We start from the raw sequence: 14,207 nt of genomic DNA, 5'->3' as shown, positions 1-14,207 counted from the left end.
TCTTTGGACTATGAGCTTCAGTATCTGCGGACACATCTCAGTTTACCTGGTCTACCGCTTGGTGACTGAGTTGCTATGGCTCCCAAACTCTTCCATTTTGTTCTGACAGAGCTGACAGTTGACTGTGGAATATTTAGGAAATTTCACCAATAGATTCGTTGCATAGGTGGCGTCCTATAACAGTTCCCTGCTGGAATTCACTGAGCTCCTGAGAGCGGCCCATTCTTTCACATATGTTTGTTAAACAGTCTGCATGCCTGAGTGATGATTCTATACACCTGTGGCCAGGACAAGTGATTAGGACACCTGATTCTGATCATTTGGATGGGTGAGCGAACGCTTTTGGATATTGATTGTTTGATCTAAATGTTCTGAGAAGGTTCATGGCACAGCCCGATCCTCCCGGTTCCTCGTATAGTTCCTCCTGTTTCTGTCTTTGTCTCCCTCAGGTTGTAAAATCACTCATCTGAAAGACCCACTCCAATGAAAATGGGAGAAAATGATTTTTTTTCTTTTTTTTTAACATGTTCTTGTAGCATTTTACTGATGATGGAAGACAAAAAGAAGATTGAGATTTAAATTGCATTCCAGATTATTTCCTCATTCACATTGTTGGGAATCAGAAGCAGGCAAAAAAAAAACAGCTTGTGACTGTGATGTAGGTGCTACAATTGGCAGGATGCAAACTCTCTGCTCTGCTCCATTCTGATCATCCACTGTCAGACCAATAGATCCATGAACGTATTTGTTTTCCTCGTCTTGACTGGAATCTGGACCTAAACTGTATAACTGGAAAGATCTGATATTGCTGCCATTTTTGTTGCATCACTAATCATAAGTTGGGGGTGTGAGGGGCTGTATAGCGGGAGAGAGTGTAAATAAAGGAGTGATGGGAAACGCCAATAGTCCCGCCCACAACTCAGAGGTGAATTTCTAATGAACTCCTGTTGCTCTGCAGAAACTATAGAAAACGACACAGTTTTGGGTTTTTTTTGGACTAAATACGTCATCATCATCATCATTAAAAGAGCACTGGGAACGCTTTGAAAACAGATCAAAAGATGATGGGAGTGGAGTTTAACATGAGGATGAATGAGCTGAAATATGAACTTAAAACGATGAACTCTGCTGGTGTGGATTGTAAAAAAGTCTTAGTGTCGGTTTTGCGGGTTCTCTGTACCTTTCCTTTCCTTCTCCTTTCAACTCAAAGTGCGCCAAATTCTTAAGAAGAAAAGATACACGCTCACGTTTTTGTTTACATGATCATTAATGATCTGAAAATGTCCTTTTCTTTTTTTCTTTCCTCTTTAGTATGTTTGCACATCATTTATGTTCTGTGTTTTTTATTGAATACGAAGTTTGTCAAACAGCTTTAGAAGGAGAGATAAAATAAAGTGAGAGCTGTTTGTGTGTGTATGTTTTGTCTTGATAATGTAATTTATGTCATAATTTGTATTTTCTTTTGGTTTGTTTATTGTTTAACTCTACTTTGTCGGTTTTATTGTTATAAACCTAACAGGAGGGAACAGGCACGTCAATGGGCTAATCGCCCCATTGCTTATAAAATGTTATAAACAAATAAATAAACAAACCAAAACGCAAGACTAAACAAAATATTAAAGCAAGAAAAGGAAATGTCATTTATTTTGTGTGGAGTCAAGAAAACACAGATGTGCAGATAAGTCAGTGAAAAACAACTACAAATATTAGTAACAGCATAAAGATATAAGATGCAACAAAAACGAATGAATGCGATTAAATGTGGTAAGAAAAAAAGAAACATGAACATTTATAAATAGAGAGTAAAAAAAGAGTAAAACAATAATTCAATATATCCAAACTTTAACAAGGCCTCATGAAAGAGTTCACAAACCAGAACTCTGAGAGAACAAAGGAACCTGAAAATCCATCCTGAAGCTCACAGCTCACATCTTGAACAGAAAGGATGTGGACTGTTTTCTCCTAAGCAGCTAAAGGTCCAATCATAGACCAGAGAAGAAAGTGTGACATGTGTGGTTCTGGAGGGGAAATCAGCCCCCAGCAGAAAAACTGTGGGTGCCAATGCAAAACTCCGTTGATTTATTCTCTTCTTCCTTTCTGTAGGCAGTGATGTGAAAAGTGAAGCTCTAAGTGAGCAGAACAGGCTACAGTTTTGGTTTGTGGCACTTTAATGCTTCATAGGTGCTTTAAACGATGGTATTCTGGGCAGTTAGTCTTTTGTAAACTGAGAGTGTACTGAGTCAATATTACCAATGTTATTTGGTAACACCTCAGACTACAGAGTGGATGGTAATATGTTATTGTAGTACATCCCTTCTGTAATGGGATACTCTCAGCTTTCTCCTCATGAACAGCAACAGAAGTTATGACGCCACCTCAGAAATGCTTTTTGATCGTACTCTCCACAAGAGGGCGCTTCAGCATTTTTCTGTTTGACTTTCTAAAATGCCCCGTAAACCTTTATTGTGAATATTATTATCAATGGCAGCAGCAGCAGCAGTGGGCTTCCAGTAGAGATGGTTATTAAGTTGCGAGGCGCGCGAGGTGCCTCATTTCTGTGTCGGACAGCAGCAGTCAGCAGGTGTCCAGATCATACGCGCGCGCGCGCCAGGCTTTCTAGAGAATCTTGAAGCCCAAATGCCGCCACGTTTGATCCTCTGTTCTGTTTTTATTCTCTGTCTCTCTCCATGAAATGAGAACATTCTCATTTAGAGCTGAACTTCAAATATTTCATTTTGTTTTAGCTTTCAACGCGTCAGAGTTTGGTGTGTGTTTTGTATAACTGTTCCACAGGCGCGTGTTTTTTTAGGCAAATGTGCGCCTGCGGGTCGGCCGCTGATTGGCTGAGAGCACACTCAGATTGTCCCGCTGAAGTTATCTGATTGAAAATCAGGCGGGGGGTGGGGGGGGGCAGTGGGTGAGATGGCTTCACGCGGCTGTGCTTTTCTAACTTTCAGGAACGGATTTGGGGACGCACGAGCGGCCGGGAGACTCAGAAAAGCGGGCGTCATCATCCTCTCTCTCCTCTGTCCGTTTGCCGCGCTTCGCGCGGAGCTGCAGGTGAAGGTGAGACAGAACTGCCGGGAAAAGTGTTGACAGGCGTTTAAAGTTTGTTGTTTAGTTTCGTTTGATGTGTATCACTATAACTGTAAATGCAGAATTGAACCCTTTATGGTTTAAACTCTTCTTTAGGGGGTTCGGTGAAGTTTGAAGGAACAGGCGCTTCTAATTCTGAGGCTCATAGCAACTTCTCACCTATAAAGGTCGCTTATAATTTTGCAGACCTTTTGCGTCATGTTTCATTTTCCCTGCAGTGAAACGTCATCATGCCGCGGTCATTCCTGGTGAAAAACAAAAGATGCGCGTCCTACAATGTTCATCGCTCCCCGGAGAAGGAGCCGAAGGCCGCAGCTTGTGCAGGTCAGCAGTTTTTCTCTCAAATAATGTAACTTAAGTTTTCCTTATAAACTCTTATAAATTAAAACCAACCAAATGCGGTTCAGCTCCTAAATTCATCAGTTCGGGTTTCAAATCCTTGAACAGCAGCGAGGTTTCAGGAAAAAAGAGAAACATTTTCCTTTTGTTGGAAAACTGGTCATGTTCATGAAAAGGCTTTTTCTGCTCTGGGATGTCTCTGGTTTCTGCGCCACATGGTTCGGATCTCCTCCTGAGAGTCTCCTGGTTTTGCTGAGGCCTCGGAGTCCAGGATGTTTACCTCTGGAACACCTCGGAGGCATGTTTGTCTTGTATGAATCACACTCGTGTTTGCTGTGGATTTTAGATGTCACGCTGCAGCTCCAGAGTGCAGACCTGTTGGACGTGCCTCAGCCTGGGGAGCAGGCCGCGGCCCCCCCTTCGCAGGAGCAGCAGGTGGCTGAGCTGCCCCGTCCCTTACCTGTTCAGCGGGATCCACCCAGCTCTCCGGTGGCGTGCGCGCAGCCTTACTTTCTGAGTGGTGAGTCATCCAAATCAGCTTGTGTGTTTACATGCGCCCAGTAATCTGGTTACCAAACCAGGAAATCAGTTTACCTGTTTCCGCACCCGGACTTCCTAATATGACCCCCCCCCCCCTTCCATCCTCGGGTCTTTCGTCAAAGTTCAGCAGATTTATTTATGTATTGGAAATTCTCCTCTGGATACATCTGATTTTCCAGGACGAAATCCAAAACAACCCTGCCGTATGTAATCAGATTACTCTCCCCACCCCAGAGCCCCACGTGGACGAGTTCTCCCCGTACTACAAGCCCGCGTTCGCGTGGGAGCCGGCGCCGTCCCGCTTCGAGCTGCGCCAGCTGAGCTTCAGCCCCACGGTGCTGCAGCACGCCAGCGGCCTGTACGGCGGCCGCATCAGCCGCAGCCCCCCCACGCAGCAGCCGCTGGACTGCAGCACCCACTACACCCCCCTGTCCAGCACCTACCACTGCATCACCTGTGACAAGGTACCACCAATCCTAGAGCGACAGGAAAAAAACACCTTAAGAGATTCGCCTCATTTAATGCATATCCTGATAATAAAAATGCATTTTTAAGTTTGTAAATTACCAATGAGGACTGTTTTCTTTATTTTCAAAATAAAAGCTCTTATTTGAACTTTCTTTCCTTTTTGTTGAACTGAAATCTCTTTTTGCATGGAAGAACCTTGGGCGCATCATTACTGACGCGCGCCTGCGTGTGTTCAGGTGTTCTCCACGTCTCACGGCCTGGAGGTTCACGTCAGGAGGTCCCACAGCGGAATGAGGCCCTTTGGGTGCAGCATCTGCAGGAAAACCTTCGGCCACGCCGTCAGTCTGGAGCAGCACATGAACGTTCACTCGCAGGTACCCCAGGGGCTGAAGGGGGGAGGCAGCAATGAGGTGACCCCTCATACTCCAGCTCGCTCCGTCTTCTGCTGTCTACCAGGAGAAAAGCTTCGAGTGTAAGATGTGCGGGAAGTCGTTCAAGCGCTCCTCCACGCTCTCCACGCACCTACTCATCCACTCGGACACGCGGCCCTATCCGTGCCAGTTCTGCGGGAAGAGGTTTCACCAGAAGTCCGACATGAAGAAGCACACCTACATCCACACTGGTAACTATCTGTACATTTGCATAGGGCTTTGCTGCAGCTTTTCTTTCCAGGAGCCATAAACCGCTGATAAATCTGGAAATGAAGCTTAAAAAGACGCGGGGGAATTTGCATATCTGGTTTTCCCGCTTCCACGCACAGCTCTGAGAAAGGAAGTCTGTCCCCGTCTGCCTGTCAGCATCACGGCGGACAAATCTGAACAATAGCCCGACTCTTTCGTGCGGGAAAATTGCCCGACGTCTGTCCATCGGGCGTAGAGCGCGCGTGCGCGTCCAAATAAATCACCAGAGAAGTGACAGAAGATCAGATTTCACGTTCTCTTATGGTCTGCTCAGGTGAGAAGCCCCACAAGTGCCAGGTGTGCGGCAAAGCCTTCAGCCAGAGCTCCAACCTGATCACCCACAGCAGGAAGCACACGGGCTTCAAGCCGTTCGGCTGCGACATCTGCGCAAAGGGCTTCCAGAGGAAGGTGGACCTGCGGCGGCACCACGAGAGCCAGCACGGCATGAAGTGACGGAGCGCAAACACCTGACGCACAGTCTGCGGCTGCGCAGACATCCAAACGAACTCTGGGGCGCGCGCTGCGTGGAGACGTGTGGAGCGGTGGATACGCGCGTGGACTGTGAGTCATTGGACTGGTTCCCGTTGAAATGGTCACGCGAGAACGGCAGCAAACTCGCGAAGTTTACACAAAAATGTTAGACTTTATGAAGAAAAGAAAGTTCTTTAAATCATAACACGAAACCACGCGAGAAAATGCAAGCGACAAAGTCACGAAGCAGGTGAAAACAAACCCAAATGTGAAAAAAAGAAGTCACGCAGATCTTTCAAAGTAAAAGAGGCTGCTGTCAAATTAAAGGTCATAAACCTTCAAATAAAAGCAAGGTGTTTTGTCCTCACCTGGCAGCACACTGATACGTGGCAGCTCAGGTAAACTGTCACGCGCCAGTTCATGCACCTGCGTGAGCTATCGAAGCCGCCGTTGCATGTCGGCGTATGTCATGTCTACAGTAGGTAATGATAAAGTTACGAGTCATGCTAGAAGTTTCCGTTCAGAATATTCATACACATGTTGAAAAACCTTGTGAAGGGACAGTGAGCATGCGTGGGAGATTTACTGATGTCTTTTGAATTTTATATAAAAAAAGTTGTCAATCCTATTTATTTTACATTTATTGTTGAGTTTGTAAATCTTTAAATAAATATCAATATAAAAGAGAAATATTTATTGTCTTTTTCGTTTTTCTTTGTAGATGAAAAAAAGTTCATCCAATGTCAGTAACTGTGCAGATGAACGGTCTGTTCCCGTAAAAGTAGGATGGTTATGACAAGCTCAGGTGCAAATCTGTCACGGAAGCAGACCTGGCTTGTAAAACAGTAATCCTGCATTCAAATGAGACCTGGAAGGCCATGCAAATGCAGGTTTAGATAACTGTCCATGCAGACTGCAGCTCAGCCGAGGGAAGGCTGCCGCTCCTTTCTGTGTTCTGCAGCTGTAACACGACTGTTGTGCAGCTGTAACAGACTGTCCTACAGCTGTAACACAACTGTTCTGCAGCTGAAACAGACTGTCCTACAGCTGTAACACGACTATTCTGCAGCCGGAACATGACTGTTCTGTAGCTGAAACACAACTGTTCTGCAGCTGTAACAGACTGTTCTGCAGCTGTAACACAACTGTTCTGCAGCTGTAACACAACTGTTCTGCAGCTGTAACAGACTGTTCTGTAGCTGAAACACAACTGTTCTGCAGCTGTAACAGACTGTCCTACAGCTGTAACACAACTGTTCTGCAGCTGTAACACAACTGTTCTGCAGCTGTAACAGACTGTTCTGCAGCTGTAACACGACTATTCTGCAGCCGGAACATGACTGTTCTGTAGCTGAAACACAACTGTTCTGCAGCTGAAACAGACTGTTCTGCAGCTGAAACACAACTGTTCTGCAGCTGAAACAGACTGTTCTGTAGCTGAAACACAACTGTTCTGCAGCTGAAACAGACTGTTCTGCAGCTGAAACAGACTGTTCTGCAGCTGAAACCGACTGTTCTGCAGCTGAAACAGACTGTTCTGCAGCTGAAACAGACTGTTCTACAGCTGTAACCGACTGTTCTGTAGCTGAAACACAACTGTTCTGCAGCTGAAACAGACTGTTCTGCAGCTGAAACAGACTGTTCTGTAGCTGAAACACAACTGTTCTGCAGCTGAAACAGACTGTTCTGCAGCTGAAACAGACTGTTCTGCAGCTGAAACCGACTGTTCTGCAGCTGTAACAGACTGTTCTGTAGCTGTAACACGACTATTCTGCAGCCGGAACATGACTGTTCTGTAGCTGAAACACAACTGTTCTGCAGCTGAAACAGACTGTTCTGCAGCTGAAACAGACTGTTCTGCAGCTGAAAGCGACTGTTCTGCAGCTGAAACCGACTGTTCTGCAGCTGAAACAGACTGTTCTGCAGCTGAAACCGTCTGTTCTGCAGCTGAAACTGTCTGTTCTGCAGCTGAAACTGACTGTTCTGCACCTGAAACCGACTGTTCCGCAGCTGAAACCGACTGTTCCGCAGCTGAAACCGACTGTTCCGCAGCTGAAACCGACTGTTCTGCAGCTGGAACAGACTGCTCTGTAGCTGTAACACGACTATTCTGCAGCTGAAACAGACTGTTCTGCAGCTGAAACAGACTGTTCTACAGCTGTAACCGACTGTTCTGCAGCTGAAACACAACTGTTCTGCAGCTGAAACAGACTGTTCTGCAGCTGAAACACAACTGTTCTGCAGCTGAAACAGACTGTTCTGCAGCTGAAACCGACTGTTCTGCAGCTGAAACCGACTGTTCTGCAGCTGAAACAGACTGTTCTGCAGCTGAAACAGACTCTTCTGCAGCTGAAACCGTCTGTTCTGCAGCTGAAACTGACTGTTCTGCAGCTGAAACCGACTGTTCCGCAGCTGGAACAGACTGTTCTGTAGCTGTAACACGACTATTCTGCAGCTGAAACACAACTGTTCTGCAGCTGAAACAGACTGTTCTGCAGCTGAAACAGACTGTTCTGCAGCTGAAACCGTCTGTTCTGCAGCTGAAACTGACTGTTCTGCAGCTGAAACCGACTGTTCCGCAGCTGGAACAGACTGTTCTGTAGCTGTAACACGACTATTCTGCAGCTGAAACACAACTGTTCTGCAGCTGAAACAGACTGTTCTGCAGCTGAAACAGACTGTTCTGCAGCTGAAACCGTCTGTTCTGCAGCTGAAACTGACTGTTCTGCAGCTGAAACCGACTGTTCCGCAGCTGGAACAGACTGTTCTGTAGCTGTAACACGACTATTCTGCAGCTGAAACACAACTGTTCTGCAGCTGAAACAGACTGTTCTGCAGCTGAAACAGACTGTTCTGCAGCTGAAACCGTCTGTTCTGCAGCTGAAACTGACTGTTCTGCAGCTGAAACCGACTGTTCCGCAGCTGGAACAGACTGTTCTGTAGCTGTAACACGACTATTCTGCAGCTGAAACACAACTGTTCTGCAGCTGAAACAGACTGTTCTGCAGCTGAAACAGACTGTTCTGCAGCTGAAACCGTCTGTTCTGCAGCTGAAACAGACTCTTCTGCAGCTGAAACCGACTGTTCCGCAGCTGGAACAGACTGTTCTGTAGCTGTAACACGACTATTCTGCAGCTGAAACACAACTGTTCTGCAGCTGAAACAGACTGTTCTGCAGCTGAAACCGTCTGTTCTGCAGCTGAAACAGACTCTTCTGCAGCTGAAACCGTCTGTTCTGCAGCTGAAACTGACTGTTCTGCAGCTGAAACCGACTGTTCCGCAGCTGGAACAGACTGTTCTGTAGCTGTAACACGACTATTCTGCAGCTGAAACACAACTGTTCTGCAGCTGAAACAGACTGTTCTGTAGCTGTAACACGACTATTCTGCAGCTGAAACACAACTGTTCTGCAGCTGAAACAGACTGTTCTGCAGCTGAAACCGTCTGTTCTGCAGCTGAAACTGACTGTTCTGCAGCTGAAACCGACTGTTCCGCAGCTGGAACAGACTGTTCTGTAGCTGTAACACGACTATTCTGCAGCTGAAACACAACTGGTCTGCACCTCAAACTGAATGTTTGGCAGCTGAAACAGACAGTTATGCAGCTGAAATCGACTGCACGGCAGCTTAAACAGAGTACTTTGCAGCTGAAACCGACTGCTTTGCAGTTCCAGGGGATCCCGGCTTAATTAAACAGCTCTGGAAAAAGAGGCTGAGTTCTAAGTTAAGACTCCCTCCACCACACCCTTCATCATGTTGGATTTACCTCCGACAAACAAACGCCTTCATCAAACAGAAAACCCCATCAGCAAAGCTGCTCAAGGAAATCACATCTTCAAATCTGACAGGAGCTCCCAGAAGGAACTTTGTGAAAAACACCTTATATTAAAATTTCCTTAAAGAGCTAAACATGGGGGTTTAAAGTCCCTTTAGATCTCTTCTGAAAGCATTCCCAGTGGTCTTTATCATTTCTTATGATTATGACATTTTTAGCCAAAATAAAAAAACGTGTTGTTTTCTAGGACAACGTTTCAGGAGAGAGGCATCAGAGTTCACCAGAAATGCCCCTCTGAGTGGTGGGTGGTACTGTTGGTGTGGAAGTAAGCCTTCCCTCACTTCCCATCATCCATCTGTTTATGTGCCCTCCCACTAGTTCACATCCCTCAAAAGCCCTAACTTAACTTTAGCGGTGCAACACAAAATGGCAAGGAACATTGGAGCTATCCAGCTGGACAGTTTAGATCCAGATTCCAGCTCAGACGAGGAAAAGATAGACGTTCATGGATCCATTTGTCTGACAGTGGATCATCAGAACGGAGCAGAGCAGAGAGCTTGCTGATGCCTACTGTCGCAGCTTACCACTACAAGGTTTTTCAAACAGCATTTCTTTCGTCTGCTCCTGAATCACAAGGATTTGAATAAATAAATACTCAGAAATGCAGTTTCAATCTTAATTTTCCTGTCCTCCATCATCAGAAAAATGCCCCAAGAATATGTTAATAAAACACCAAAAACACAGTTTTCATTGGAGTGGGTCTTTAAAAATAAGCAAAAATGTAAATGTGCAGAACATTCACTGATACATTTATAAAAGCTAACAGCCGGGGATTTAGATGATATTTTGTAGAAGGATTTTAGAATGTCATATTTCTTTTTTTCTCACATTTTTTGTCCAATTTCTGCTTAACAAAAAATCCAAACTGGGCAAAGAGAAGACAAAGCTAACAGAAGGGCATCTCTAACAAACATTTCGGTGGAATCCAGGTGTTTGACTACATGCAGTTCAGGTTCTAGACAGATGACTGTGCATCATCTATAGGCACAACCAAGAGAAATCCACAAAACAGCAGATGGCTCTAGATCAACAGAGAGAGCTCAAGGGAAAAAGACTTAAGACAGCCGGGGCTTCATTTCAGGGAACTCAGGTGAGCAAAAGCTCATTTCCAGACAAACTAACACTTACTTACAGAGAGACATTTCCTCTCAGCTCTGTTCTTTACAACTTCAATAATGTGCATTTTCTTTATTCTGAGCTTTTAAGCAATTATAAATGTCAGATTTTACACAAAAATCCTAAAAAGACAGATCGCTCACAAGAAATATTCTCTTCAGATGGTTCTGATCCAGTTTTTCAGCTGCCGTTAAAAAATACTTTAAACTGTAACAGAGCTTAAATGTATGACTTTATGAAATTAATGAAACTAAAACTTAGCTCCATGATAAAAGAGGTTTGATTCTTTAGAGACAGTTTATGTATTGAATTCTTCATTTAAAAAAAATACACAAAAGAAACAAAAATATATTTAGAGCTCCAACAAATGCCTTTTCTTCAATGGACTAAGCATTTATTTACTTTTGAGTTTGGTTTTCTAAAAGTCATTGCAAGTTTGCTAAAAGGTTAAAAGAAAGTTTATTAATAAAAGGCTTAAAAATGCACTTTGCATAAGAAACTGTCAGAGGTGCAACAGGCTTTATTTTCTCTTGGGGTTCATCTTTGCAGAAATCAAAGTCTGGGGATGGAAGAGTTTCTGTCAAACAAATCTGAGGTTTTTATGCAAAATGAGTTGGCAAACGGGTCGAGGGGTGGGGGGTTCACAGCGGTTAGACCTGCTGCTGTGAGTTGATGGAGCAAATCAAAATCCTGCACAGGCTGCAGCAGAAGGAGGATCCTCCTGTCTGGGGCTGAACAAACAGGACACGAGTCCTGAAGGAGGAGGGGCGCTGCAGCTGGGGTTTGCCCGGGGAAAAACGGGAGAAACTGAAGGAAGTGTGCAGCTCTGAGTGCCCGAAGCACGGCGGAGGGGGTATCATGAGGAGCCAGATTGGTTTGTTCAAACTGCTGCTTCGGGATCAAAAAGACACTCACTGGACCTTCATGAGGGAAATGTTGGTGAAAAAATGAGCTCTGAAGAAAAGGAGAAATATTTGAGAAAAACTACGATTGTCTGCTTTGATGTTAGCTACAGAGGTAAAAAAAAAAAGTAGACAATGATCAACCAAATCTGCTGCATCCAGCAAACAGTCTGAACAACAACTCAATTAAATCAAGACCGAACAACAGGCCTCTGTCTGCAGCCTCCTGATGCAGGTACAAGCAGAATGCAGCAGGATTTGGTTTGCAAATCAGCTCTATGCAAACGAGGTGGGGCCGGTACTCTGGAAACTCTTCAGGATGTGAGCGGGATAGCGCCCCAGGCATCAGCATTCACAGATGTCAGAGCGGGGTATCCCCCGCAGAACGGAGGGCCTCGCCCCTCCTCAATCCTCTGCTCAACATCTTCCCCGTTCAACAAGGAAGTAAACTTTTTTAAACAAAACACAAACATCTCTGGACTCTGAAAGGCTACAACACAACAAGCTTCACAAAAAGACCTTTCAGAAGCGAAAGCTTCAGAAAGCAACACTTGCGTGGCTTCGGGTCTCTGGTTGTTATTTTTGTGGGTGTTGTTTTATTGTGCATGTTTATTTTGTTGTGTTCTTTATGTTGTAGCTGTGGGCTCCTCAGCCCAAGACAAATTTCCCTGACGGGACAATAAAGTATTGATTGATTGAGTGATCTGATGAGACAGGCAGCATCTCCAAGGGTCTTGTCCAAGGACCCACAATGGATTTTTAGCTCATTGCCCGGCCTGGGACCCAAATCCAGGTTTCCTGTGTGACAGTCCTACACCCAACCAACTGAGCTATCAAAAACTCATGTTTTTAGTTTTGAAATACTGACATGTTCCTTTTTTTCATCTGATTGCAGAGTTTTTCCAAAAATGTTGTTTAGCTGTACCACAGAACTTAAGTAGATGTTCCAACAGATACTTTTATAATCTCATTCGAATACCGTACCGTGCCATACCATATCGTATCGTACCTTACCATACTTTACGGTACCATACCTTACTGTACTGTACCGTGCCGTACCATACCATACTATACAGCACCATACCGCTGCGTACCATATCGTGCCATATTGTACCGTACCATACTGTACCGTACCTTACTGTACTGTACCATACCATACCATACCATACCATACCATACCATACCATACCATACCATACCATACCATACCATACCATACCATACCATACCATACCACACCATACCATTCAATACCATACCGCTCCGTACTGCACCGTACTATACTGTACTATACTGTACCATACCACACCACACCATACCACACCATGCCATACCATACAGTACCTTACTGTGCTGTACTGTACCGTGCCGTACTATACCGTACTGTACGATACTGTACTGTACCCTACCGTACTGTTCCATGCCATACCATGCCTTATCATACCGTACCAAACTGTACCTTCTTTACCGTACTGTACCTTACTGTGCTGTGCCGTGCTGTGCCATGCCATAAAACTTTTTTTATGGAGCACTTAAACTGTCTGTGCAGACCTGAAGTCAAATCATGCAAGCGTTAAGGATTTTAAGCAAAACATGGATTCTACTGAGTCGTACAAGGAATGCTTTTAAAGCTACCTTGTTGCATAATTGCCGTCAAACAGACACAAACAGTTCATAATCAATTAAAAAAGTTATATTGTAGTGGCATAGAAAAAAAACCTTGACTGTGTGCCAAAGATAAGTTAAAAAACAGAAACTGTAATTAGAGAGAACTGTAATTGTGTTTTACTTTCATTTGTGTAATCTCGTTTTTTTGTTTTGAGATTCCTTTTTTTTAAAGCACATGATAAATTGTACACTGCGTTGACAGACTACAATGTTCTTGCTTTCTCAGTTTTAAATGAAAAAAGACCAGACATGGGAGAGAGTATAAGATTTTTCAAAACATTAACAATTTTAGTGGCACTTCACATAAAGTCTGATCTTATAGGCTTAACATGTTCTGTCCATTTAGACCAGGGGTTCTCAAAGTTTTTGTAGGGGGTCAGATTAGGAACTTGATATTAGACTGGGGGCCAATTTTGGTGAAAAAAAATGGAAAAACAGAAAAAGTGGTTTTTAATAACTTTATTGACCAAGTGTCATTTGTACAGTTAACCAGGGCCTCCACATGTTTTCCCAGTTACTCGTCTAGTAATTGTGTCATTTGACAGACTTATTTCTTCAAACTTTTTCTTCTTCTCTAGTCTAGTCTAGTCAAACAATGTCAGCAACTTTCAGCATTTATTCTTTTACAAACTCCCCGTCACAAAGGGCTTGCCGTGCCGGAGCCATTTCCAAAGCCACAACATAGCTAGCTTCTGTTACAGCTTCACTGGATTCAGCCCTTTTTGTAAACATCTGCTGTGCAGCACAGCCTCGTTGTAGTTGTTGGAGTTTATTGTTCCGCTACTTGCCGCTAAATTTGTCATAGTTTTTATGATTTTTAACATAGTGACGATTTATATTGAGTACTTTGAGCATTTGCATTTACCTGCTTACAAATCAGGCACATGACTTTATCCAGCCCATGAGGTAAAGTAAGCATTTGTCCACTTAGCTTGAAAGCGCCTTTTCCTCCTCACCAACACAAATTTTTACCTCAAATGAACCTGCTCTGCCTCTCTTTAATTAAGGGCCACAAAAAATCTTCCTGCGGGCCGCCATTGGCCCCTGGGCCGCACTTTAAGAACCCCTGATTTAGACTAAGCAGTGTAAAAAA

General features: G+C 44.3%; 1 protein-coding gene across 1 annotated transcript; it reads left to right on the top strand.

The window, feature by feature from the left end:
• Positions 1-2,925: 2,925 nt before the first annotated feature.
• gfi1b (growth factor independent 1B transcription repressor) lies at positions 2,926-6,284 on the top strand. Its single transcript, XM_023961064.2, has 7 exons — positions 2,926-3,066; positions 3,315-3,420; positions 3,782-3,955; positions 4,210-4,439; positions 4,680-4,817; positions 4,900-5,065; positions 5,398-6,284. Exons 2-7 carry the CDS (start codon positions 3,327-3,329, stop codon positions 5,574-5,576), a joined length of 981 nt encoding a protein of 326 aa, XP_023816832.1. The 5' UTR covers positions 2,926-3,066; positions 3,315-3,326; the 3' UTR covers positions 5,577-6,284.
• The last annotated feature ends 7,923 nt before the right edge of the window (positions 6,285-14,207 follow it).

This window comes from Oryzias latipes, chromosome 12 (assembly GCF_053564925.1).
Source record: "Oryzias latipes strain Hd-rR chromosome 12, Olatipes_Hd-rR_3.1".
NCBI classification, from domain to species: Eukaryota; Metazoa; Chordata; class Actinopteri; order Beloniformes; family Adrianichthyidae; genus Oryzias; species Oryzias latipes.
Note: the sequence above shows the minus strand (reverse complement) of the source record. Positions and strands in the feature narration are given on the sequence as shown.